We start from the raw sequence: 27050 nt of genomic DNA, 5'->3' as shown, positions 1-27050 counted from the left end.
GACCGGGCTCTTAATTGGTGGACTGAGGTTCTCACCACACACACACACCCCCCAGGCCCACCCACATATCAGGCTAGCCACGCCCTCACCCCCGCCTTTAGTGGGCCGGCCCGGTTCCCCCTCCGCTAGGCTAAGTGGGCCAGCCCTCGGCCCGCCCCTGCTCGTGGGCCGTGGCGCCTGACGCTCTCCAGACTGTGCCATCGGGCGACAAGTTGTGGGGGGCATTGCGGACGGAGGCAAAAACAACTTGGAGGCCGTGGCTCGGCCGAGCGGTTGCGAAAGGTTGTGTGGTTCCCCCCCCGCACGTCGGTCGCGCGGCTGTCACGCTCGGAGCCTGCGGGGACCCCGAGCGGCAGCGCGCTGTCCCCCCTCGGCAGGAGCGGTGGTAGGGTCCGGCTGCGGCAGAGCGTTCGCTCGGAGATGGCGGAGCGGCCGCGGCGCGGCCCGAGGCCCCGAGAGCAGGGAAGCTGGGCAGCCCCGGGACGCGGCGGAGCCCGGGGACAGCAGGGACGCCGCCCACTCCGCCGGGTGAGCCTCCCTTGAGGACAGCAACCCCCACACACAGTGGGGCCCCCCAGTTCCTCCGCTCACAGACTCGCCGCTGAGTGTGACCATTGCGGAGTCGCCCCGGGCGGCCCCTCGCCCGCGCGTCCCTTCCACCACCGCCCTCGCGCCCGCCTCGCCCCGGCCAGCCAGCTCGCTCAGGCTCGGCCAGCGCGGTGCCTGCTTCCCGGTCACCCCAGGCGCCTATGCCCCTTACCCCTACCCCTGGAGTGCCCCCCGTCCGGGCTCTTTTATCTCCACCCTGACCTCGTGTTTCCTCACCAAGTTCGCTCCCCTGGTGAACCCGCTCCAACTCGGCTCTGCTGGTGTCCGAGTGCAGACCCTTCTCCGTCCCTGTTCCTATTGCTTGCAGCTCGGCAGCCGGCCCCATGGTTTCTCCCGTCTCAAAAACCTTCCACTGCTGCACGCAACCACACACACACAGACACACACACACACACACACACACACACAGACACACACGCACACAGACACACACGCACACAGACACACACACACACACACACACACACTTTCCTCCCCTCACAGCCACCCTCCTACCCCACGCCCCATCCGAATGGCTCTCTTCTCGCCCCTTAGCTAAATCGCTGTTTCTTTTAGGTATGAAGCTGAAATGTAGTGGTTAACAGCATGGGGGATCTGGAGCTTGACAGGCCTGATTTTGAACCCCAGTTCCTCCACTGACTGAGCTGTGTGATCCCGGGCAAGTTACTAAGCCTCTCAGCTTCAAGTTACTTATGGGTAAAATGGAAATAATAATAGTACTGTCCATTTCCTACTTCTTGGGGCTGGTGTAGAGATTAAATTCAGATGCTTCTTGGCTTATGGAGAGAGAAGTGATAAATTTATCCTAAGCTGGACATGCTAAGTCAAGAATATACCATACCTACTGAGTGTGATAGCTTAGCTGCTGCTCAGTATACTGTAGTGTCAGTTGCTCAACCTCCTGATGATTCAGATGACTGGGAGATACCACTGCTCAGCATCATAAGAGAGTATCATACTGCATATCCACCAGCCCAGGGGGAGGGGGGGAACTCAAAAATCAAGATGCTGGGGAAGCAAATCAGGGGTAGAGCATGTACCTAGCATTCAAAAGGTCCTGGATGTAAAATCCAGCACCAAAAAACAAAATGTAGTACGGTTCAATTGAAGTATGGTTTATACTGAATGCTTATGATTTTCACACCATTGTATATCTCCATCAGCAACCATTTGTATATGTATAGCTCTTAGAAGAATTCCTGACAGATAATTAGCTCTCAACAAATATTAACTATTGTGGCTGGGAAGGTGGCTCAGTGGTAGAGTGCTTGCCTTGCATGCATGAGGCCCTGGGTTCGATTCCTTAGCACCACATAAGCAGAAAAAGCTGGAAGTGGGGCTGACGCTCAAGTGGTAGAGTACTAGCCTTCAGCTGAAGATCTGAGGGACAGCACCCAGGCCCAGAGTTCAGGCCCCACAACCGACCAAAAAAAAAAAAAAAACCACATTAACTATTATTTACATGGATGATATACTCCAGTGTCAACTTGTTCTCAGTGATTACTATGCTTTCTTTAAAGTTTCTTCTAATTCTTAGAATTCACCCCTTCTTATTTCTCACATTCTCTTTCTCTTCCTTTCTCCCTCTCTTTATCACTCACTCTTTCTTGCTTGCTCGCTTGCTTGCTTACTTGCTTGCTTCCTTTCTTTTCTGGGGTGCTGGGTATTAAACTCAGGGCCTCATGCATGCTAAACATATACTCTGCCACTGAACTGCAACTCCAGCCCCTATCACGATTTTTATTCAGTTTTACCCTGACTAAAGCTGAGCTCTTCTTAACTCATCTCTCTCAATTCTGAAGGACCCTGTCTCTGCCTAATCACTCCTGAGACAGGTCTACAGCATGGGCCAGCCATTGGCCTTACTAAAAGTAGTGTAGGTAAGGAGACTATAAATCTTCTAGAAGCATTCTGTTTAAGAAAAATGAGATTACAAATTAAGTTTCCTTAAAACTGTTTTCTGATCACTATGCTTTTATACTTTCTAATTGGCTAGCTATGACTTAAGCTCATATTGCTCTCTGTCATCTGCTACTGGTTTGCTCTGTTTTTGTAACTGGACTGAACCTCTCATATTTTTGTAAGCTGAGCTCTTTAGGATTAGAGATGCCATTCCACTTTGGCAAAGTTAGGAAAGAGAACTAGAATGGATAGGAAGAGATATGCTCTGGACCCTGCTTTTGGCTTTGCGCATGTAGTAGTGACATAACCTGTTCTGGAGCTATGGAAAAACTGAAGGGTAAGAGGTAATTTTTCACAAACAGTAGAAAAGAGAGTCTACAAATTCTGCGTTAAAATGCTAAGAGAATAATAATTAGCCCATCTCTTTCCTTTTGAGTACCCCTACCATAATGTCCACATGACTGCAAGTTCGTTAGTCTGTTAGATATATCGTTGAATTAGGTTGATGTGGAAGATAAACAGACTCACAAGTTTCCTCTGATCTGATGTTGCATTGGGCCACAAGACTTCTGGGGTTTTCTACCCATTTACCAAAAGACCAGAGTTCTTGCAGGCTGGACAACTAATTGGTTGTGGGATAGGAACTTGCAGTGAAAGCCTGTTTTCAGTCTCCCAGGCTGTCTGACCTCTGCAGAGAGCCTCTTCCAGCACTTGAGCTTGCTTTTCCCGCTTGAGCTTAAGAAAATTTGAACATTCACATGTGGGTTCCATGACAGCTAAGGTATGTGTTCTTCTACAGGAGATAATCCCCCTCCTTTGCTTTGAGAACAAATCATCAAGGGAGTAAGAGAGATGGGGTGAGGAGGAGAATGGATTAATGATAGACTTTCAGGGGCAGAAGTAATCCATCCCTTTCTCTGTCTTACAGATTGTGGAGGCCAAGCTTGCGAACTTTGCTGATTTGTGGTGTGAGAAGCTTTATCAGAGCCAAGGAAGCTAGATTTGCAGCGTGAAGCCATGGTCCAGGAGGCCATGGTGACTTGAGACTGCTGCTGCTTCTTCCTTTTCTACTCTAGAATAAATGGACTTGGTTCCCATCTCTTCAGGAAATTGACCCTGAGTGAATCCCTTTCCCCTATTTTCCTATCCTTCTACTCACCCAAGAAAACTTCTATCCTAGAGGACTCCCACCTCCCATCCCCAGAGGTGGTCCCTTATTCCTCCTTTATTTCCCTCGCCATGCTCCAGCTGTGGAAGGTGGTACGCCCAGCTCGGCAGCTGGAACTGCACCGCCTCATACTGCTGCTGATTGCTTTCAGCCTTGGCTCCATGGGCTTCCTGGCTTACTATGTGTCCACTAGCCCCAAGGCCAAGGAACCCCTACCCCTGCCCTTGGGAGACTGCAGTAGCAGTGGGGCAGCTGGCCCTGGTCCTGCAAGACCTCCAGTCCCTCCTCGGCCTCCCCGGCCTCCAGAAACAACTCGAACTGAACCTGTGGTCCTTGTGTTTGTGGAGAGTGCATACTCACAGCTAGGGCAGGAGATTGTGGCCATCTTGGAGTCAAGTCGTTTTCGTTACAGCACTGAGCTGGCACCTGGCCGAGGGGACATGCCCACATTGACTGATCATACCCGTGGCCGCTATGTCTTAGTCATATATGAGAACCTGCTTAAGTATGTCAACTTGGATGCGTGGAGTCGGGAACTGCTAGACCGCTACTGTGTGGAATATGGCGTGGGCATCATTGGCTTTTTCCGAGCCCATGAGCATAGTTTACTGAGTGCCCAGCTCAAGGGCTTTCCCATTTTTCTACACTCAAACTTGGGGCTCCGGGACTACCAAGTGAATCCTTCTGCCCCCCTCCTGCATCTCACCCGCCCCAGCCGCCTGGAGCCTGGGCCACTGCCTGGTGATGACTGGACCATTTTCCAGTCCAATCACAGCACTTATGAACCCGTGCTTCTTGCCAACCTTCGGCCAGCTGAGCCTCCTGTGCCAGGCCCTGTGCCTCGTCGAGCCCACCTTCCTACTGTGGTACAGGACCTGGGGCTTCACGATGGCATCCAGCGGGTACTCTTTGGCCATGGACTTTCTTTCTGGCTTCACAAACTGGTTTTTGTTGATGCTGTTGCATACCTCACTGGCAAGCGCCTCTGCCTGGACCTTGACCGCTACATCCTGGTAGACATCGATGACATCTTCGTGGGCAAAGAAGGTACTCGCATGAAAGTGGATGATGTTGAGGTCAGTCTTTATTTTTCTCTTTGCATTTCTTTCTGTAAAATTACTTAAATGTCTGTCCTTATAAGTTGTTCAAGCTTTGGTCTGTCCAGCTCTTGCCATGATTCTGAGCTTATGGAAAGGCACACCCCTGCCCTTTGTAGGCAGGAAGAAATTTATTTTTCATATATCTTTGACTCAGTCTGTTTCCTCCTGATTTCTCATGTCTCTGCTACTCTTCTCAGGCTCTGTTGACCACCCAGAACAAACTCAGGACCTTAGTCCCTAACTTCACCTTCAACCTGGGTTTCTCTGGCAAGTTCTACCATACTGGTGAGTTTATTCTCCTGTACATTCAGCATAGCATTATTGGTTTGATGTGTACCTTCATTGCTTATCTCTCTGGGAAGACTGGTTGAAGAAAAGGGGCATAGTTGGGAGCTGATGGTGGGCTTGCATTTTGCCTTAGTGATGGGAAAACAAGTTGGCAGTAGGGCAAATAGAAAACCTTGGGTTGGAGGAGTCAGTAGCATTCCAAGGATGGAAGGTGGTGTGTTGTAATAGCACAAAGGACAGAGGGCTGACTGGCTGTGGTCAGTGGTCAGTATGTGGTCACAGGGACAGAGGAGGAGGATGCGGGGGACGACATGCTGCTGAAGCACCGCAAAGAGTTCTGGTGGTTCCCCCACATGTGGAGCCACATGCAGCCACACCTGTTCCACAATCGCTCTGTGCTGGCCGACCAGATGAGGCTCAACAAACAGTTTGCTTTGGTGAGACCCCTGGATCTCTTCTCTACAGTTTCTCCCAGAATGAATTCCTCCTTTCAAATTTCCCCTACCGTTTCAAATTTTCTTTCTGTGGAGGCATCCCCGCCCTCTCTATCCTATACTCCCCAAACCTCACCAGGTCCTGGTGAGAGTCTATGCCATTCCCAGGAGCATGGGATTCCCACGGATCTGGGTTATGCTGTGGCCCCCCACCACTCGGGCGTGTACCCCATCCACACGCAGCTCTATGAGGCTTGGAAATCTGTGTGGGGCATCCAAGTGACCAGCACTGAGGAGTACCCCCATCTCCGCCCTGCCCGCTACCGCCGTGGCTTCATTCACAGTGGCATCATGGTGAGGGACTCCCACTACAACTCCCCCAATTAGTCTCCAGCCTGCTTTGACTTGTGACTTGTCCAAGTTCATGTTCATAGTAAGGGGTAAAAATCTGAAATCCCATGTGTTGGGAATGTGGTTTAGTGGTAGAGTTCTTGCCTAGCATGCTTGAAGCCCTGAGTTCAATTCCTCAGTACCACAGAAACAGAAAAGGCTGAAAGTGGTGCTATAGCTCAGGTGGTAGAGTGCTAGCCTCGAGCAAAAGAAAAGAAGGTCAGGGACAGTGCCCACTCCCTGAGTTCAAGTGCCAAGACTGGCAAAAAAAAAAAAAAATCAGGGAAGCCCTTTTATTATTATAACCATAGACTGGGCCTTCTAGAAACCCAGAGAATCTCGCTGCTTCACATTGTACTGTACAAATCTCATCTCAACTGTCTCTGTGGCTTGTTTTTCCTCCAGGTTCTCCCCAGGCAAACATGTGGTCTCTTTACTCATACAATCTTCTATAATGAGTATCCTGGAGGCTCCCGTGAGTTAGACCGGAGCATCCGAGGTGGAGAGCTCTTTCTGACAGTGCTGCTTAATCCGGTAAGGTGCAGAGAGGAAGGGTTGGAAAATTGGCAAGCTGAAGTATTTGCAGGCCAGGGGCTGGGAGTTGATGGTGAGGTGGAGTAGCCTCTCCAAATCTGACATGAAGATGCCTTATTACAGATCAGCATCTTTATGACCCATTTGTCCAATTATGGAAATGACCGGTTGGGTCTGTACACCTTTGAGAGCCTGGTACGCTTCCTCCAGTGCTGGACACGGCTACGCCTACAGACCCTTCCTCCCATCCCTCTTGCACGAAAGTACTTTGAACTTTTCCCTCAGGAGCGAAGCCCCCTTTGGCAGGTAAAAGTGGAGCTCAGGCTGAAGAGAGGCCTGATGGGGGTGGAGTGTAAGAGAGGCCTTCCTTATCAGATTCTTGGCCTCACCTTCAGAATCCCTGTGATGATAAGAGGCACAAAGATATCTGGTCCAAGGAGAAAACCTGTGATCGACTCCCCAAGTTCCTCATTGTGGGACCCCAGAAGACAGGTAAATTATCCTTTTAACACCTTACTTGCTCTGCCTTTATAAACCCAAACTCCTTTTGCCAAAGTGCTCCCACAGGTCCCAGTGGCTCATGCCTAGAATGCTAGCTAGCTACTCAGGAGGCTAAAATCTGAGGATTGCAGTATGAAACCAATCTGGGCAGGAAAGTCCTGGAGATTCTTTTTTTTTTTTTTTTGGTCGGTCATGGGGCTTGAACTCTGGGCTTGGGCACTGTACCTGCACTCTTCAGCTCAAGGTGAGCGCTCTACCACTTGAACCACAGCACCACTTCTGGTTTTCTAGTTGTTTATTGGAGATAAGAGCCTCACAGACTTTTCTGCCCGGGGTGGCTTTGAACCACAATCCTCAGATCTCAGCCTCCTGAGTAGCTAGGATTACAGGCGTGAGCTACTAGCACCCCACTTTCTTGAGACTCTTATCTCCATACAGAAATGGAGCTGTAGCTCTGGTGGTACAGCACTAGCCTTGAGCCCTAAACGGGACAGCACTCAGGCCCTGAGTTCAAGCCCCAGTAGAGGCACCAAAACAAACAAAAACTCCCTTCTCTTACCCACTCAATGTAAATAGAATCTCGAGATAGAGAATCTCAAATCTAGTTGTTTATCAGAATTTTGGGGTTTATGTTATTTTTTTTTTTGCTCTGTTTTTACTGTAGTGGTGATCAAACTCATGGCTTTGCATAGGCAAGTGCTATACCACTGAGCTCCATGGGTTTCCAGCCCTCATCCATGGAGTTTTGTTTTTTTAATTTCATTTATTTATTTATTTTTATGTCAGTTGTGGGACCTGAACTCTGGGCCTGGGCACTGTCCTCAGCTCTTCGGCTCAAGGCTAGCACTCTATGTGGACTTTTTAAAGATCAAAGGGTTTTGATACACAGTCAAGGCTGAGAGCCATTGTTTTAACCCTTTACTTGGCCTCTCTGTTTCCTTCTCTCACTGTAGTTTGGCCATAAGGGATTATTACTATACAAAGTGATGATTTCTTACTTTCTTCAAACTCATGCTGTTCAGTTGGCTTCTTTCCTACAAAGGTCTGGTCTTTCCTATTTAGGCACTACAGCAGTTCACTTCTTCCTGAGCCTGCACCCAGCTGTTACTAGCAGCTTTCCTAGCCCCAGCACCTTTGAGGAGATTCAGTTCTTCAGTGGCCCCAATTACCACAAGGGTATTGACTGGTGAGATTGGGACCATTTTTTTTTTTTAAATGTTTCTCAGAGTATTTCCTTCTCCAAAAATAACCCCACTTAGCTTCAGTTAGCAGACATCAGGCTTCTTCACTCTGAAAACCTCTGCCTTTTTCCTATGTTACTTGCTAGGTACATGGATTTCTTCCCTGTTCCTTCCAATGCCAGCACTGATTTCCTGTTTGAAAAAAGTGCCACCTACTTTGACTCAGAGGTTGTGCCACGGCGGGGAGCCGCTCTCCTACCGAGAGCCAAGATCATCACTGTGCTCACCAACCCTGCTGACAGGGCCTACTCCTGGTACCAGGTCTGCCCGAGGCGAGGGACACCTTGGGCCTGAGAGGGAGGTAGTGACTGCTAAGAGACAGAAAGGAGGGTAGGAAAATGCAACTAGTGCTTTAGGGAGTGGTGCCTGTACTGTCCAGGCAAGGAATAAGGGCAGAATCATTCTGTCCAGTCACCAGTCCTTGCCCTTCCTGTTCTTTGTCCTCTAGCACCAGCGAGCACATGGAGACCCAGTTGCTCTGAACTATACCTTCTACCAGGTGATTTCAGCTTCTACCCAGGCCCCTCTGGTACTTCGTTCCCTTCAGAACCGCTGTCTTGTCCCTGGCTACTATTCTACCCACCTGCAACGTTGGCTGACTTACTATCCCTCTGGACAGGTACAACCCTCCAAGAGCCCCCATTGGGGTTCCCATTCCCTTCAGCCCAGAGGCTTAGGAATATAGAGGGAACCACATCCCTGTCCCTTTAGTTGCTGATTGTGGATGGGCAGGAGCTGCGTACCAATCCAGCAGCCTCAATGGAGAGCATCCAGAAGTTCCTGGGTATCACACCCTTTCTGAACTACACACGGACCCTCAGGTGGGAGAGCATGACCCAGGGGAGGAAGGTCTGGGGGAAATGGGGAAGTAGGTTGTTGTATCTGTGTGGAACAGACCTGGATTGTCTCGCATGGCGAGACATGTATTCCTATGACTGAGAAGGGGTAGTGCGCATTTACGGGGCTCTTCTCTGCCACCCACAGCCTGTTCCTGTTGAACAGGTTTGATGAAGATAAAGGCTTTTGGTGCCAGGGACTTGAAGGTGGTAAGACTCGCTGTCTTGGTAAAAGCAAAGGCCGGAAGTACCCAGACATGGACACACAGGTGAGTGAAAACCCTGGGCATGGTACCTGTTCTACCTCTTGGGTGTGAGTCTGTCCCTCTCCTTACTGTTTGTTTCTGCCTCCGTGTTTCTCCTGTCAGTCCCGCCTTTTTCTTATGAATTTTTTCCGGAACCATAACTTGGAGCTGTCGAAGCTGCTGAGCCGGCTTGGACAGCCAGTCCCTTCATGGCTACGGGAAGAACTACAGCATTCCAGTGTGGGCTGATGTCCCAGCCCTCCTATACCAGCAAAAAGCCCCCTACTTCCCTCTGGGGCAAGCCCAGAGCAGGGCCCACAAGGGGGGTTAGTGTGGCCCGCCCCCGCCCCCTTCTACCTCAGTGGCCCCCATGGCTGGGATGGCTGAGAAGGGAAGGGCATGCCTTTCCCATAGCTCTGGGGCATACTAAAGGGGCTTCCCTTGGTACTCCATATCATGGTACTGGGTACCTTTGACCAATGAACTTGAGAGGTGGGGAGGAGTAAGAGGTTCCCAGGAAGGGTATAGAATGTATTAGTCCAGTGGTTTTTCCTCTTTATCCCCAGCAGTGTATCTGTCTGGACCTGGCTATGGGAGGGACCCCTTGCTGTTGCCCCTTTAGTTTGGGCAGTGGGATCTACCTGTGGCCCGGCCTCCCTAGTGTCATTCACATTGAATGGGGATGAGGTCGGACAGTGGCTCACAGAGCTGAGTATGAGCCCTAGCTTTGGGCCAGAAATGTCCTTAATAAACATCCTTATTTTTCTGTTTTGTCTGCCTCACTGGAGAAAAACCTAGAGGAAAGCAGGTATCAGATGTCTTCCCCTTCTCCCTGGGGTTTCAAGGGTCAACTGCACAAAGAGGGAAAAGGCCCAGAAGACGAGAGTACAAAAGGAGTTTATATATTTATAAATGCCAAATAAATACCAGAAGTCACCCAACGCCCCTTCCCAGATAGGGCTGTCTCCCCTAGCCCAAGGCTTCTCGGGTCTGAGATATCTTGGCCCCAAACTATCGTCCAAGAGCAGCTGCCTGTTTGGGCTACCAGGGAACTGAGCAGGCATGATGATCCGTCCAGCCAAATCTCACTCCCTCTGTTTAAGAGACCCCCATCGCCAAAGGCCTGTGTCCCTATGCACAACCCTAAGGGGGCCAGACTTAGGGGGAAAAGGCGGTCATCTCGAGAGAGACCCGCTGCCACAACTCCTTGGTCTGTTTGCTGCGCTTGAGGTTCTGCAGGATGTCGTTGAACTGCATCATGCCCATGGGTGTCAGGCAGAAGGCGCTGCGAGCACTGCGGATGGCATTCACGAAGTCGTCGTAGTCGGCGGGGGTTAGGTGAATTAAGCGGTGGTGGATGTACTGGAGGAGGACATGGCGTGTCAGCCTTGGTGCAAGCACAGAAGTGAGCCCATCCTCCCTCACCTACAACTGCTAGGTGTCCCACCCAGCTCCACAATTCCTGGGTTGTCCAACCTGCATGTATGCCTGTTGGCAGCGCTGCACCAGTTGGTGGAAGGCGGGGGCACGCAGGTGGTTGTGGGCATGAGCGGGGTTCAGCCGCTGCAGCGTCTCCATGACGATCTCCTGCAGCACAAACGGGCTCAGCACCCCCTTGGCTGCCCCCACACAGAACTGGTGCACGTAGTTCACTCCTGGGGGGCAGGGGGGAGGGGCATGAGACGGGGGTGGCCACCTCTGCCCTAGGGACCCAACTTTTATAGCTCTCACCTCTGGCCTGGCAGAGAGCCTCCCTCCACCCCCCCCAGGAGCCGAGGTAACCCCCCGCCCTCGCGCACGCACACATACCCGACCAAGGCCTCAACTCTGAGCAAGAGCTAGGAAGGAGGTCTGGGATAGGAAGGTAGGGGGAGTGGATGGGGGGGGACAATGGTCCTGAGGAGAGGAGGTGTTACCCAGCTTTGCTGCCAGCCCCAGCAACCATTTGACATCATCAGTGTAGGGGGGGGAGCGGGAGAAGTTGTTGGGGTGATCATTGTGTGCCCGGCGACCCAGCATCTCCAGTGCCAGCATTCCTGGGAGACAAGGATGGGTACATGATGGGGTACATCCTTATCCTTGCAGGACTTGGAACTATTAGAAGGGGTCCACTGAAGAGCCTCTGGCCTGCCTTCAGTTGGGGATGGGAGTACAGAAGGGGTCTCCTCTCACCAACTCGGTAGGCAGCGTGCAGGTGGTGCAGACTGTGTGGATTGACAGGTTGACTGTGCGTCTCCTCCTCGGGTGGTGGGAAGCCCCCGCTCACTAGAGGGCTGGGCTGTGTAGTCAGAGCAGGCAGTGATGCCCCCTGGATGGCTGGAAATGTGGATGCTGGGTGGACACTGCTCACTGAGGGTGCGACAAAAGCTATGTGAGCTCTTAGTCCAAAGAGGGTGTGAGAGGTTCCCTCCCTACCTCCCCTGTCAAGTGGACCTCCCCTCCATTCACCTGTTCCCTGCCCCCACAACTCACAGGCCACACTGGTGGGCAGTGGGAGCCCTGGCTCTGTGTGGTAGGGATGGACTGTGATGGGTGCCATGGAAGGGACAGGGAAAGACACAGCAGTGGCAGCGAGGGAGGGAGGAGTCACGGAGTAAGGGTACTGAGCCCCCAGGAATGCAGGATGCACACCCTAGAGGCGGGGAAGAAGGAAGAAGGAAGCAAGTCATGTGAGGACTCCCCCTTCATCCCACAAATGGACCCTGCCTTGCTGCTTCTCCTGGGCTCCCAACACCTCCCCAGGACCTTTGAATTTCCATGTACCCCTAGAGTGCCCCATTCCAACCCCCACGAACTCCTAGCCTTCTCCCATAGGCCCCACTCCCAGAATATTGGTCTCACCTGTGGGTATGCAGAGCCAGGCACCGGGAAGACAGCAGGCCGGGGCATATGAGGCATGGGGTGGGCAGGGTGAGCTGGATGAGTGAGGTACTGGGGGCTGCAGGGCAGGTGGGGCTGTAGAGCAGTGTAGGGGTGCAGGCCAGGGGAGTGACCGTGCCCCAGTCCTGGACCTGGATATAAACTGGACCCCACTGAAATAACTGGAACCACTGTAGCTGCTGCCGTCACTGCTGCCGCTGCTGCCACTGTAACAGCTTCAGTCCCTGGGCCCCCCCTTCCCTCAGGCAGTCCCCGTCCAGCCTCCCCAGCTGCCCTGATCCCGCTGACACTACAGCTTGTAGCCCCTTCACGAGCTGTGGATGAGCCACCTGCTGTTTGCTCATACAGCCAGAACCACTGGTGAGCAACCTCAAACAACACTTCAGGGTACACGCCCCCACCCTTAGCAGCCTCTTCCACTGCCATGCAGGCCTTCTCCAACATCAAGTTGTCCTGGAAGGGAGGAGCACAGAGTGTTAAAGGGGGAAGGGCTTAGCCCAGGAATGTTCCTGTGTTACGTGACATCTCCCTCAGGGTTGGCTGATGGATGGGGTGGTATCAGAGGGCACAGTATCAGAGCAGTGAGTCCTCTGCAGACATTGAACAAATACTTACCAATGCAAGACCCTGGGTCAAGTTCCTAATTCCTAACCCACCCCTCTCATGACCTCTCCCAGCCCTTCTGTAAGTTTCATCTTGGTTCCTAAACCACACACCTCTACTTCATCTATAAAATAGGAATAATCCTATTTTAGGATTATGAAGTTAAGGATGTGACAATTGTGAAAGTATATTACAGGTTGAACATTCCTAATCCCAAAACCCCCAAATGCTCTAAACTCCTATTTTAAGACACTTTCTGTTCTGTTTTGTTTTTATTTTTTAGTGTCTTGCTATGTAGCCCACGCACTTGCAATCTTCCTGCCTGAGACTCTTAAGTGCTGGGATGGTAAGCGTAGACCACCACACCTGCCCAAAATAAAAAACTTTTTGAGCACTAACATGACACCTCACATAGAAAGCACCATAAAACTCGTTTCATGTATACAATTATTGAAAATATTGTTTAGGGCTGGGGAATGTAGGTGAGTCACTTGTCTAATATGCACAAGGCACTGGGTACAATCCCTAATACCACACAGAATAATTTTAAGATTAGCTTCAGGCTACATGTATGTTATATATGAAATATAAATTTCACGTTAAGACTTAGGTCCCATCCCCAAAATACCTCACTATGTGTAGCCAAATATTCCAAAATCTGAATCTGAAACATTTCTGGTCTCAAGCATTAAGCTACTCAACCTGTAATACATAAAATGTTACCATGAGAGGACCAATTAGACACTGTGTAAACTCCTGGACATGGCCATCAAAGCACTGGGCTTTCAAATTGGGTGCAATAGAACATGTCTGAGGTCCCAACTATTTGGAAGGCTGAGGCAGAAGGCACACCAGTTCAAGAACAGACTGGGCAACTTCGTGAGGCCTTGTCTCAAAATAAACTGAAGAGCTGGGCCCTTGAGTTTCCCCATGCCCAACCTCCCTGCCCAAATACCTGCTCTTTGCACTGCACCAAGGCCCGCTGGATTTCATTGGGGTTCAACGCATGAGCATGAGGCAGGCAGCTTAGGGCCAACTCTGCTGCGGCCCTCACCATATTGGAGTCTCGTGCCCGAGATGCTCTATCAGCCAGGGATGCGACCTCAGGGGGTGTCAGGTGCCCATCCCAGCATTCTACCAATATAGTCAGGGCTGCACTGCCAATCTCCATTGCCTGCCCTTTGGGGAAAGGAGAGAAGAGTGAAGTCGTTTGGTGTGGGCACCAGTGGGGCATATGGATGATGTCTTATCAGATCAATAATGCCACCAAAGACCCTTTTCTCCAGTTAGTCCCTCTCCCATACCCAAATCAGGACATTGGCTTTACCTGTAATCCAGGAAACGTGGGAGGAATAGGTACGTGAGAGCCAGTTTGGAGAAACAAAGTTGTGCAGGCCGAGGGCATAAAGCCCAATTTCGAAGGCGCAAAGGTGCAGGTTGCGATGAGGACCCTGGTGGCCCCCTGAGGAAGATGGATGTGTAAAAATGGAAGTGCTGCTGTTGCCCCCTGCCTTGATCAGCACTGTCTTCGCCAGCTCGAAATAGAAGTGTGCAGCTGCCTCTGATGGCTGATTGGGTACATGGGGGGCATGACTCTCGGGGCGCCGGCCCTTGTACCTGAAGGGGAAATGGGGTGGGGACAGGTTTGTGATTTTTTTTCCAAGTAGGTGTCTAGGTAGGTAGGGAAAGACCAAGGTGAGGGATTGGGGAAGAGTGGCTGGCTACCACTAGGGCTGTGGCTCTGAGGGTGGGCTGGGTCAGAGGAGCAGGGTGGTTCTTCCCACTGACCTGCCCACTTCAACTGTCTTTGCTCGGGCCCCTCCACTGGCACTGGCTCGGCGACTTCCACTGGAGGATGAGGAACCCAGTGAGTCCGATGAGGAGCTGCTAATGCTGTCACTGTCTTGTCCTCGACCCCAAGAAGTGGGGGCCCAGCCTCCTCGCAGTGGTCTCCGGCTTAAGGTGGGGGAGCTATCCGATGTTGTTTCTGGGGCACTGCTGTCAATGCTGGCCATGCCTGAGTCCCCCAAGAGAAAATCAGTCTCAGGGGTTCCTGCAATCAGACCCCAATCTGCAGGAACGTCCTTCCTCCATACCATCTCACGGGGTACCTCACCTGTGTGCTTCTTTTTGGGCCTCCCTGGAGATCCCCAGCCCCGTCCATTATAGCCTCCACGACTGCCGAGTGCCAGACGACTGGGAACCTTCCCCTCCGGCCTTGGGGTCAAAGCTGCCTCAGGTGGGAGACCATCACAGGGAGAATGTGGAGAGCTTTCTAGGTAACAAAATTAGACACTGGGATGAGCCCAGGAAAGGGCATCCCAACATGGGTCTCTACTACTCATCCCCCCTGCCCAGTGCCCCCACCTCACCAGGCACATTCTTCTCTGTGTAGCCCTCAGTGGGGCCTGGCCCAGTCCCTGCCATGTTCCCTGGCTGAGCAGGCCCTGCAGAGCCTGAGGCCAATGGCTGTAGGGCCCCTGGGGCAGATGGGGCCCCGTGCTTGGAAGGAGACCTCTGGTTGGCTGTGGCCGGGCGGCTAGATGAGTAGAATGAACTCAGTGTCTGTGGCTTGTGTGTCTGGCTCTCTCGGTCCAAGAGTTTATCTAAGATCTGAAGAAGAGAGAAGCAATGACAAGATGTCCTTTGTCCTGACTTCCATTTATCTTCTTTCTCCTTGAAGCAGCCTAATGCTACCTCCTCAGGAAGCTTTCCCCAGTTAGAACTACAGGATAACCTCCCAGCTTACATGTCTTGGTATCCTCCGTAACACTTACCTCAAGACTGAATATACTGATATTCAATAAACATTGAAATAAATGAATGAATGACTTTATGCTCTCTGCTTCTCTTCTTCCACCTCATGCCCAAGCACACCTATAAGAACCATTGGTCTCTTGTTCTTTATGAGAAGTCCCCAAGATACCTCCTATGGGCAGAATAGTACTTTTCTCATTGTACTGGAAACTTCGGAGAAAGGATGTGACATTTGCTTGCTCTGTGTCTGACAACAGCCCAATACCTCAATCCCTTACCTTCTTGAGCTTAGCCTGGTCATCCTTGTAAGTGATCATAAGCGCTAATGCCAGGTCACCCTTCTCCCGACGTGTGCCTTCACACAGGAGGGGATGTTCTGCCTCGCTCACTGTTGTCTTCATGCCTGTGAGGAGGGCTCGTGGAGATTAAGACTGACCAGAACTTCCAAGGCAGCAAGAGCAGACAAGTCGGGGCCAGCCACCAAAATGTGAGGTAAGGGTTCCCTTGGCCCAACTCACATCATCTATACAAGGGACCCTTTGTTTACCAGATTCAACCTAAGTTCCATCTGCTTCTCAAGGCCTCAAACATGCTCCACTCAATCTACCAGGCATGCATCTATCACTTTAGGAGAGCTAAGTTCCTCACTCACATGAGGACTTGATTCCAGCTGAGTGTTTACGGTGTATGTGTGCAGTTTTGAGGGCGTGGTACTGGGCCTTATGCTTGCTAGGCTGGCTGGTATTTTCTGCTTTAGCCACATCTCCAGCCCTAGCAAACCATTTTGCCTGTGCTGGCTCCAAATCTTAAGTCTCCTGAGTAGCTAGGATTGCTGATGTGATCCACTGATGCTAGGCTGATTTTTAATTGTTCAGTAGTCTGGGTCTATGTTGTCCAAGCTGGCCTCAAATTCACAGCCCCAAGGAATATTCCTTCTCAGCCTTCTGATCAGTAATGACATATACATACACCTAGCTATAGCTAAGTCTTTATGGTGTTACCCTATCTAGAGCTTACCTATCTTTCTAACCCACATCCCATATGCTACCACCTCTTTGGGACAATTCCCTAGATTTTTGTGTTGCTGCACTTACATACCTACATTTGTTTATTTACTTATTTATTTATTTATGTATGCCAGGACTAGGGCTTAAATTCAAGGCCGGGGCACTGTCCCCAAGTTTCTTCACTCTAGGCTAATGCTCTACCATATTGAGCCACAGCTCCACTACTGGTTTTCTGGCAGTTAAATGAAGATTAGAGTCACACAGCAATTCCTGCCTGGGCTGGCGTGAGCCACCAGCACCCAGCTTATTCCTGTTTGTTTTTTTGTTTGTTTTTTTGGGTCCGGTCGTGGGGCCTGAACTCTGGGTCTGGGCGCTGTCCCTCAGCTCTTCAGCTCAAGGCTAGTGCTCCACCACTTGAGCCACAGCGCCACTTCCGGCTTTTTTCTTATGTGGTGCTGATGAATCGAACCCAGGGCCTCGAGCATGCAAGGCAAGTGCTCTACCACTGAGCCACCTTCCCAGCCCATCCTGATTTTCTTATAGTCAAAGTTAGCTTACATATAGCACTGACTCCCATTTTTGCCCCTCAGGAACAGGATCCAAGTCTCATGTCCCTCAAAGCTTGGATTAAGCTTGAACTCATAGACATGCTCAAGATACTGACAGACTTACCCAAGGCAGCAACTGCTGCTTCAAATCCCAGCTCTTCATCTCCAGGCATCTCATTGTTCCAGTTGCGACTTGGGGGACGGGAACCCGTGGGGGAAACCACTAGGTGAAAGGTGGAGTATGTCAAGCAGAAGTAGCACAGGAGAGAATACAAGAGAACACAAGACCCTCATCATTCCAGGCCTACCCATAGAGCTGCCTGATGGGCTCATCCTAAAGGCGATTCGGACAACCTTGGGATTCTTGGGTTTTCCTTGGAGAAAGCTACCTCCTCCCCCCTCCCCCGCCACATACTACTCCCAGTACCCCAATCACTGTAGGAGCAGGTGCCATACCTGGAGCACAGAGAACGTCAAAGATGAAACTGGCCAACATGAGGGGCAACACGGGCCGATAGTCACAGAGTGTGCCTTCCCGAAGCTCCTCTGCCCGGCACCGCATGGTACTCATCTCGCTGGGACCCAGAGGGATTTTCTTGAGGAGGGCGGCCACCTCAGACTCCTGGTATGCCAGCTTCACCTGAGGGCACAGGGAGGAGTTCAGATATCCTCTACCTCAAGAGAGTTTGCAAGAGTCACCTTGAAAACTGAACAGGGAGCCAGTGCTGGTGGCTCACACCTGTAATCCTAGCTACTCAGGAGGCTGAGATCTGAGGATCACAGTTCAAAGCCAGCCTGGGCAGGAAAAGTCCATGAGACTCTTATCTCCAATGAACCAGTCAGAAAACCAGAAGTGGTACTATGGCTCAAGTGGCAGAGTACTAGCCTTGAGCTGAAGAGCTGAGGGACAGCGCCCAGGCCCAGAGTTCACGCCCCACAACCAACAAAAAGAAAGAAAACTGAACAGGGCTCAGATGAGACTGCTGACCTCCAAGGCCTTGGTAGAAGCTGGGGGTCGCTGCAGCTCCAAGGCAAACATGCCAACTCGGAAGGCCAGGTTGTGGTGCTCAGGGCGCTCGCTTAGCACTGTCAGCAGGAAAGCGGCCTTGGTGAGGGTGTTGGTAGCTACCCAGGTCTGACGGCTTGTGGACACCTTGTTCTTCTTGCCCTAGAGACAGAAGTGCAAGAAGGCAAGCAAATGAGTCTAACTCACCTCTGTGGAGGTAGAAGGAGGCTCTCACTTGGGGTGGGGTAGAGGAGCAGCGGTACGTGGTGGCCAGGAAGGTAGAGGAAGGAGGTCTCTCTCACCTTGGCAGGGGGCGGCTCTACCTTGAGGTCGGGTGGGTTGGCTAGCAGGTCCTGGGCAAGCTCCACAGTGAGGCGGGAAGCCTCACTGCTGTAGCCGTGTGCATGCAGGGCTTCAGCACAAGCAAATAACACCTGGAGAGAGGACATGGACCACAGGGCTTGAAGACCCAACTCTCATGGGCAGGACCCTATGCTCACTATGTAGCACACACTCCTTAAATGAATGCTATATGCCGAGCCCTGAGTATTCCACAGGGGCTCAGGGTATGAACACAAGCTGGCATGATATGATGCCAGCCACTATTGGCAAAGATCAAGAAGGAAGCAAGTAGGACTCGGAGCAGAAAGGTGGTATGAGGGGAAACTTCCCACCGAATGTGGTCTTTAAAGTCTCTGAGACTTAAAGAAGGAATGGGAGCTAACCAGGCCAGGTGAGGAGAGAGAAGATTGCAGTCAGAAAGGCCAACCTGTATAAAACTACAAAGCAAAGGAGGAATACAGAAGATGCCAGGAGAGGGCCCTTGCATGGAGGATGAGGAACAGCGTAGCCAGACCAAGCCAGAGAAGCAGGAAAAGACTGGACAGAGAGGAGCCTCACCCATCATGCTGAGGACTTGCATTTTTATTCTAAGGACATTGGAAACCACTAAAAAGTCTTGCACGCAACCTGCCATTTTCACAAGCATCAATGTGGAAGCATGAAGAGAATGAAGGTGCATGCGCAGGTCAGTTGGGATCCCGCTACAGGATTCAAAGTCATGCTAACAGGCACTGACATTTCCAACTAAGGCTAGAGGACCCTTCCCAGCAGTGGCTGAGTAGCACCCAGTCCGCCCTCCCTTCCCCAATCCCCTCACCTCCATGCGGCTCTCCTGTTCCAGTGGCTTCAGCCCAGCAAACAGGTCATGTTCTTCCCCAGCCCCGCCCTCAGCCTTTTCCTCCTCGCCTCCAGCCCCGTCCTGCGCATTCAGGTAATATGCCTGGTAATCATCATCCTCCTCTCCAACTGCAGGGGATGCCTCCTTGGTCTTGGGGAGTCCACTGCCACTGTCATCCGTGGAAGGGAGGTCATCTCGAGCACAGACTCTACCAGGCAAGAGGCCAGGGGGGGCAACAGAGGCTGTGGGAGGCTCAGGCCCTTCTGAGAAGTACACGCCAGCATCTTCTTCATAAGTATCTGGAGGCTCAGGGAGGAAGGTAGAAGGACCTCGGGAACCACCAGGGGGAGGACAAGGTGGAGGGCTTTCTGGGAATCCACCAAATGTGCTGGCCTCTGCACCCAGGGCCAAGCTGCTGTCATCCAGGCTCATTTCTGCCAGATCGGGCTCCAGAGAGCTGTCTTCACTGCTCAGCCGTCTCTTGCTCCCGTTGCCCGCTGAGCCCTTGCCTCCACTGCCAGGCCCACCCAGTACCTTGGTTTTGCCCCCACCTGGACCCATTTTGTGCAAAGCCTTATCTCCCCCTTCAGCAGAGAGGCGGCGGGGCCCCCGCTGTGACGAGGAGACCCCCTCACCCAATCCCTTGCGTTTGGCCCCAGGCTCTTTGGGCCGCACAGCTGGGTCAGTAGGAATAGGTCGGGGCCGGTCCCGGGATTCCTCCAGGCCTCCAGAACGGGAGGCTCCTGGCCGAGGTGGTAGGGCCCGGGCCCAACACAGGGCTAACTTCCGGTCAGTGCCACTGTAGGTGACACCAGGAAGTGGGTAGGCCTCTTCCCAGTTAAAGTAACAGGCTTCCACTGCTGGCCGGAAGCCAGGAAAGAGCCGCTCCAGGGTCTTCTTGTGCTGTCCTCGCTTTACATTTTCAATCACCTTTAGCTGCCACTGACGCAGCTGTGCACACAGTTCCCGCCGGCTGTGGGAACAAAGGCAGGAGGCTGCTCAGGGGACAAACCAGCAGTCTGCACTAAGAGGAAAAAGGAGGGCAGGGAGTAGGGGTACAACCAAGAAAGGCATAGGGAACGAACACAAAGTAGCATTTCTTAAGCCAGTCCTATAGACATCAGTGCAACAGAGCAATTTTGACAAATTGATGCTGCTTAGGAAAGGAAAAAGCCGCTCAGAAACAGGACTCTTAAATGTCTGGTAACTGTGTTTCTTACCCCCTTCCCTACCCTCTGACTTCACCCCTCATGCCCCAAGTGCTCAGGATAAAGTATTAGAATACTTATTCTCTAGGGTGAAAATAAAGGTACATCCCCATGTATGAAGAGATAAGAGAGCTTGGTCTGGTCTGGTCTGGTCAGTGAGTGCTCTGGGGAGTCTGGGGAAGACTCACCGCTGGGGGCTGAGAGCAGGATCTAACACAGCCAGCCTCCATAGTGTGACCATCTCGTCACACATGCTTGCACATGCGTGGGCTGCCACCTCTGATTGACCATTGCTACGGCCCGTGTGCCCGCTGGCGCTGCTATGTGAGGCTGAGGTGCGCACACTGTACCACCAACCTGTAATCTAGAAACAGAGAGAGCTGTGGAATGCACCTGCTAGCTCAGAAGTCAGAGCATTCTTCCCTGACATCCCTGTTGCAAAAAGAATGAGGCGGAGGGAGTGAGGAAGGGAAGAAGCCATTGTGAAGCTCCCCACCCAACTTTAGGGAAATACCTGTTCGTAGGTGAGGCACTGATCAGTGAGGATTTCCAGCAAGGGGGCAGCATTGCTGTCCCGCCGCTTGAACATCTCTCGTACAATGCTCAGTAGGTTCCAGACCCCCTCTGGCTCACGGCCCCGGAGAGGGCGCAGCAGACATGCCCATTCCGCAGCAGCTGGAGGCTCCGTGGAAGACAGATACATTGAGTTCACATCACTGTGAAAGGAGTGGAACAGAAGAGGGGGCTGAATGCACAGGTCAAAGAACAAGGGGGCTTCAACCCAAAGGAGGTGCCACCCCAAAATACAGAGTAAAGGGCAAAGGATGGCCATGAAAAAACATCTTTTCTTTCTTTTTTTTTTTTTTTTGGTCAGTCGTGGGGCTTGAACTCTGGGCCTGGGCGCTGTCCCTCAGCTCTTCAGCTCAAGGCGGGCGCTCTACCACTTGAGCTACAGCGCCACTTCCGGTTTTCTGGTGGTTTATTGGAGATAGGAGTCTCACGATCTTTCCTGCCTGAGCTGGCTTTGAACCGAGATCCTCGGATCTCAGCCTCCTGAGTAGCTAGGATTACAGGCGTGAGCCACCAAGGATGAAAAAACATCTTTTCTTGTGTGTACCAGTCCTAGGTACACACTCAGGGCCTGGGTGATGTCCAAGGCTAGCCCTCTACTACTTGAAATAGCTCCACTTCCAGCTTTTTTGGTAGCTAATTGGAGATAAGTCCCACAGACTTTCCTGCCTGGGCTGGCTTCGAACTATGATCCTCAGATCTCAGCCTCTTGGGTAGGTAGGATTAAAGGCATAAGCCACTGGTGCCCAACTATTTCAAGAATTCTTTTTTTTTCTTTTTTGTCAGTTATGGGGGGCTTGAACTCTGGGCCTGGGCACTGTCCCTGCACTCTTCAGCTCAAGGCAAGTGCTCTACCACTTGAGCCACAGCACCACTTCCAGGTTTCTGGTGGCTAAATGGAGATAAGAGTCTCATGGACTTTCTTTCCCAAGCTGTCCCTCGATCCTCAGATCTCAGTCTCCTAAGTAGCTAGGATTACAGGCATGAGCCACTAGTGCCCAGCTTCAAGAATTCTTAATCTTTCTGGGTGCCAGTGGCTCCCACCTATAATCCTGGCTATTCAGGAGGCTGAGATCTGAGGATCACAGTTCAAAGTCAACCCCAGGCAGGAAAGTCCGTCAGATTCTTATCTTCAATTAACCTCCAGAAAAATCACAAGTGGTGCTGTGGCTCAAGAGGTAGAATGCTCACCTTGAGCTGAAGAGCGCAGGGTCAGCACCCAAGCCCAGAGTTAAAGCCCCAAAACCTGAACTCTGAATCTGGGCATTGTCCCTCAGGTCTTCAGCTCAAGGTTAGTACTCTACCACTTGAGCCACCCTGCCACTTTCAGCTTTTTCTGCTTATGTGGTCCTGAGGAATCAAACCCAGGGCATCATGCATGCAAGGCAAGCACTCTACCACTGAGCCACCTTCCCAGCCCCAAGAATTCTTAATCTTTCTTTGCTTCAATTTCCTGATTTGTCAAAGAAGAAAAAGGACTCTTGCTCTACTTAGATAAGAACAGACCATTCTGTGACTCTATATGATCATCCATGTGTTTGTCGATGACATTTGTGTGCCAGGCACCATGCCAGTGCAGGGAAGAGAAGGTAGAGGATGAAGGCATTAATAGAACAAAGGATGTGCCAGCAGCATGAGGATGGTCTTGAGATGCAGAGATGGAACTCACCTGAAGACCACAGGGGAGGGGCCACAGAACTTGTGTAGTGTCTTCTTGATGTTGTCAGTGAGTGTGGACTCATCCAAATACCAAGTGCTCTGGTCTGAAGCTGAGGGTCCCGCTGTGGGGTCTAGGCAACGACAGGTAGTCAATCATCTATTTAGAGGAGTCTGGATTTGCCTGCTACTATGGAGCCTGGAGTAAGGGACACTCTGTACCCCAGCATGCTGTCTACATATTGCCCTTCTCACCACACTCACCTGGGGCTCCACACACTGTATTGATCGCAGTTGACTGAGAGGAGAGAAGTTCATCCAGGAGACGCTGGGCTGTAGGGAGGATCTAGGGAAAGAGGGACAAAGGCAGAGAAAACAGAACACAAATGAGCCCAAGAGGCCTGGGCCTAATAAGATGGCTGATGTGCAGTCCCAAGGCAAACTGCTCAAGGGTGTCCTGAGCTCACTCACCTGCTGAGGGAGCTCACTGATAAGGTACTGAGCAAACTTCTGCAGCTGGTCCCGCTGTAATCGAGACAGGGACTCTGAAACTGGGGCCCGCAGGCAGACCGCAGAAGCCTTAAGAGGATGGAGAGAGAAATGAAACCATATGAGAAAAGGCCTTACGAAGCTGGAGCTGGGAACAGATGGGCAGAGTAGGGGAGGCAAAGGGGCTCACGTTATGGCCAGGCATGCAGCAGAGAAGGGGGGGATGGAGCGTAGGATAGGGCCAGAATAAATTGGGAGGGCCTCACGTTGTGGATGCGGAAGAGACAGAGTGCCACGACATGGGTGCACCATTTGGCCCCAGCCCCACAGGTACAGCTGCAGGAAGTAACCCGACAGCGGTCAAACATCACAGCCACGTTGTAGGCCCCTTTGGGAGGGACCATCTGTGGTGGCACCACTGTAGCACTCAGGTGGAACCCTGGGAAAATATATGAGTATGGTCAAGAAAGAGGCAACAAGACCTGCCCTCAATCCTTCCTGGCTTGGTAGTTATTCAACAACCTGCTCCACCTTCTTGCAATGGCTTTAATTTATAACACAGGTGATGGGAGGCACAAAGCTGCCATGGGGCACGATAAGATCCTTACCTATTTGCAGTGGGTCCTTCACAGCCCTCATGCGAAACAGCTGATCGCCTCGCTGGAACTCATCTGCACTGCCATTGGCTAGACATGAATACAACCTGGGGGCAAAAGAGGACATGGCAACAATCTAACAAATAATCTTCCACAGACCCTTGTCAGGGACCACAATGTCCTGGGCACATTCTCTCCCACCAACACTGCTTTTTTGGGAAAACCACAGGCCCTCCTTCTCTTATCTTTCCCATAGCACAGCCTCAAATACAACATCTTCTTTGTTCTACAGAAATCCCAGCAGCCAGTGTGGGATCTCACTCCCACCCATCAGTCCTCTGGTCTCACCGAATGTCCTCTTCATTCTCAGGGAAGCTCCAAAAAGCAATTCGGAGCTGAAGCTGCTCAGGCACTGGAGGGTAAACTTTCTCCACCACTTCAAATGGGATATGAAATGCCACCTGCTTTGCTGACAGTTCCACCAATGGGATCACCAGTCCATCTTTGGAAACAAAGGTTGGGAGTGGAAGAAAATAAGGGGAAATGAAAAGGGCCATAATTACTTGGCTTAAATGCCAGTGCCATTATTTTGGGGCCCCCTTCACTATGAATAAAGAAATGAAAATCCAAGGGACCTTCACACGAGGGTGCATGCTTAAACTCTTTTCTAGGGGAAGGGAGCTAGGTAGTCCACATCCCACAGACTGCTACTTTAGCCTATTAACACAAGACACCAGGGAAATTCCAGGAAACTCCTGGCTACACAGTTTGTGTTCCTCCATCTAGCTGGTAACCTGTTAACAGGGCTGACTATCAAATTTCCCACAGACCAGCAGCCTCTGGATTCATATGGCATTGTTACTATCTTTCCTGTGGCATTCTCCTTTTCTGATTGCTTTTTCACCACACCCTTTTCTCTATATGGCTTCAGGCCCCCATCTAAGGAGAAAGCTAGGCCAGAGTCCAAAACAGTTCATTAAGAACCTCAAAAAGGACCTCAAAGGAGTTAAAAAGGGACCTCTGGCACACCTAAATGCTGACTTCCCCTAATGGAAACTCTCAAAGGAAGACAGCTGTCCCAGAGGACCAAATCTAGCTGTTGCTCCTGGCATCATGTGGAGTAGGATGGAGTCAGCATTCAAGACTTTCCATGGTTTTACTCAAAAAATAATGATAACATGATAGACTGAACATCTATCATCTTTTCATAATTGAAAAGAACCTTTAAAAAAAGAGTTAAATCCTTTATTTCACAAGTAAACAACTGAAGGTAGCTGTGAAAGGCTGTCATTAAATGACAGGCCTTAACCTAGCCAGGAAAAGATCAAAATCTTCACCACCTTGACTTCATTCAGTTACTTTCCTCAAAATGAAGGAGCTCTAAGCCCTAAGGCCACCCACACACCCACACTTGCAAATATGAAAGAAGCAGGAAAGCCATAGACTACACACAGTGAAACTACTTATGACTGGTGTGTGTGTCTGTTATCTCTCCCAATAATGTTGAATACCACTACTGCTGTTACTCCTAGAAAGTGACACATACCAAAGAAGCACCAGAAATCTCTGCAGAGCAGTTTGGAAAACAGGACTCTTGGGAAATGATCTGAGTAGAATCAAATTAAATCCTTCAACTGCTGAAGGAAGCCAGCTTTCCCTGAGGCCCATGGCAAAAACTGCCATGAGCAAGGCTGGGAAAGGATGTGGGGGAGTCCCAAGCCTGAGGAGCTTCTTTTCACTCTCCTTTCCATTCCCTCCAACAAAGCAAATTCTTCACAGAGATAATCTGTTATTTCAGTATAAGACCCAAGAATGAAAGAAACTCCCAGAAAGCCGACAAACAAAACAAAACAAAAGTACTTTAAGAAAGCCCAATTAGCCACACTCTTGCTCACGCTTGAAATAGGTAAAGCTAGAACTCCTATCCACTGGTCCCAGTCTTGGCAAAACTCTGATCTAACCCTGTGAGTTATGGAATCTCCTCGCACAGGCCAGTTCACTCCCACTTTCCTTTCCGTGGGCTCCATTCTTGGTGCAGCCGGGATCAGAGATCAGAGGTCAACACCCAGCAGCAAGAAGCTCCCAATCCACTTTTCAACTCAGTGACGCACCTCAAGCGGTCACTTCACAAATCTCCCCCTAACCACATTCTCTTCTGTCTACTTTCTCGTTTGTCAAAATCTCAACTGGGTGAAGTTTTTCCGAGGCAGAGAATAGATACTTCCCTTACTTCATCTCTAAGGCAGGGAGGAACAACAAAAAGATCTTTCTGTTCAAACTCAGGATTTCGATTTCCTTGCCACGACGCACACAAAACACATATCACATCACATCACACGCGCGCACACACACACACACATATGCGCGCGCGGGCACACACACACAACACACACACTACTGAAGTCAGCCCATCCAAGGAAGGTCAGAAAAGCGAGCCCTGAACCCGTTCAAGATTAGGACAGCTCCCCGTCGGAATCCGTTCAATATCAGGACAGCTCCCCGTCCGGGACAGCTCTTGGGCGAGGCCCGAGCAGGGCCCGAGCTCCCCTCCCCCGCGCCGCTCCACTCACCTCGCATTCTGCCGCCGCCGCCACCACCGCCACCGCCGCCGCCAGTGGGGGAGTTGGGCCCCGCGGACTGTTTGCGCCATCCCCGCCAGTTCTGGCAAAGGCTTTCGGCCTCGGAGATGAAGGAACAGAGTGAATCCTCTTCAAAGCGATCGGAATCCTCGAACGAGAAACGCTCTCCGTCCTCCCACTCGGCGAACATCAGCTCCATGGGGCCCGCACCCCCCGGAGCTGGGTCCCCCCCCGCGGGCCCAGGTCCTGGGCCGCCGGCCGGGGACTGAGGGGAGGCCCGGGGCCTGAGGGGCGAGCCGGGGCTGGGGGTGGCCGGGGCGCTCAGGGCGGCCGTGCCGGGAGAAGATCTCAGGCCTGAGAGAGAGACGGGACCGAGCCTCGCCCAAAAGCGAGGTACGAATGAGGATCGTGGCCGGTCCTCGAGACTCGGGGCCCGGACGAAGCGCTGGGCGGCCGGGGCCTCTAAGCGGCTGCGGCGCCGCCTCCCCCATCAGCTGATCTGAACTTCCGGCCGCGCCGGCCATCACCACTTCCGCCCGCGCGCGTTGCTGAACTGGACGGGGTACGGGCGCGGGCTGGGGACATGTTTGTTTTTGCGGCATTTTATGCTAATTTCTCGAGCCCACCTCAGACACCCTAACAAGCACCCAGCCCCGAAGGTAAAGGAAACGACTACAGATGTCACCAGTAAGTCGGTTTTCATAACCCCCTTAGGGATAAACA

At 51.6% G+C, this 27050-nt stretch overlaps 2 protein-coding genes across 10 annotated transcripts; one reads left to right on the top strand and one right to left on the bottom strand.

Moving 5' to 3' along the window:
- Window positions 1-261: 261 nt before the first annotated feature.
- Window positions 262-10014, top strand: Ndst2 (N-deacetylase and N-sulfotransferase 2). 4 transcript variants are annotated; one of them, XM_070020591.1, is made up of 15 exons: window positions 262-528; window positions 1165-1267; window positions 3440-4755; window positions 4977-5064; window positions 5350-5504; window positions 5670-5855; window positions 6297-6425; window positions 6549-6731; window positions 6821-6917; window positions 7989-8112; window positions 8254-8428; window positions 8616-8786; window positions 8879-8988; window positions 9152-9272; window positions 9372-10014. In XM_070020591.1, the coding sequence occupies exons 3-15, from the start codon at window positions 3751-3753 to the stop codon at window positions 9495-9497; spliced, it is 2670 nt and encodes an 889-aa protein (XP_069876692.1). In that variant the 5' UTR covers window positions 262-528; window positions 1165-1267; window positions 3440-3750; the 3' UTR covers window positions 9498-10014. The 4 variants fall into 4 exon arrangements, with proteins under 4 accessions (XP_069876692.1, XP_069876691.1, XP_069876693.1 ...); XM_070020590.1 differs by having other exon boundaries at window positions 1165-1305; XM_070020594.1 differs by having other exon boundaries at window positions 263-528; window positions 9170-9272.
- A 112-nt stretch (window positions 10015-10126) lies between these two features.
- Window positions 10127-26808, bottom strand: Zswim8 (zinc finger SWIM-type containing 8). Of its 6 annotated transcripts, none has more exons than XM_070020584.1 (26): window positions 26319-26808; window positions 24097-24250; window positions 23761-23855; window positions 23419-23591; window positions 23135-23242; window positions 22928-23009; window positions 22677-22797; window positions 20952-21153; window positions 20626-20801; window positions 19209-20202; window positions 18352-18483; window positions 18032-18211; window positions 17500-17683; window positions 17168-17266; window positions 15767-15891; window positions 15104-15344; window positions 14848-15006; window positions 14520-14748; window positions 14059-14348; window positions 13687-13910; window positions 12090-12581; window positions 11697-11880; window positions 11421-11597; window positions 11165-11284; window positions 10725-10835; window positions 10127-10610 (listed from the first exon to the last, which is right to left on the bottom strand). In XM_070020584.1, the coding sequence occupies exons 1-26, from the start codon at window positions 26524-26526 to the stop codon at window positions 10147-10149; spliced, it is 5724 nt and encodes a 1907-aa protein (XP_069876685.1). In that variant the 5' UTR covers window positions 26527-26808; the 3' UTR covers window positions 10127-10146. The 6 variants fall into 6 exon arrangements, with proteins under 6 accessions (XP_069876685.1, XP_069876689.1, XP_069876687.1 ...); XM_070020588.1 differs by having other exon boundaries at window positions 10725-10903; window positions 11721-11880; XM_070020586.1 differs by having other exon boundaries at window positions 11721-11880.
- Between the last annotated feature and the right edge of the window lie 242 nt (window positions 26809-27050).

This window comes from Dipodomys merriami, unplaced genomic scaffold (genome assembly GCF_024711535.1).
Source record: "Dipodomys merriami isolate MVZ:Mamm:240054 unplaced genomic scaffold, mDipMer1.0.p SCAF_14, whole genome shotgun sequence".
Classification (NCBI taxonomy): Eukaryota; Metazoa; Chordata; class Mammalia; order Rodentia; family Heteromyidae; genus Dipodomys; species Dipodomys merriami.
The sequence above is the reverse complement of the archived record's forward strand: the minus strand, read 5'-3'. Positions and strand labels throughout refer to the sequence as shown.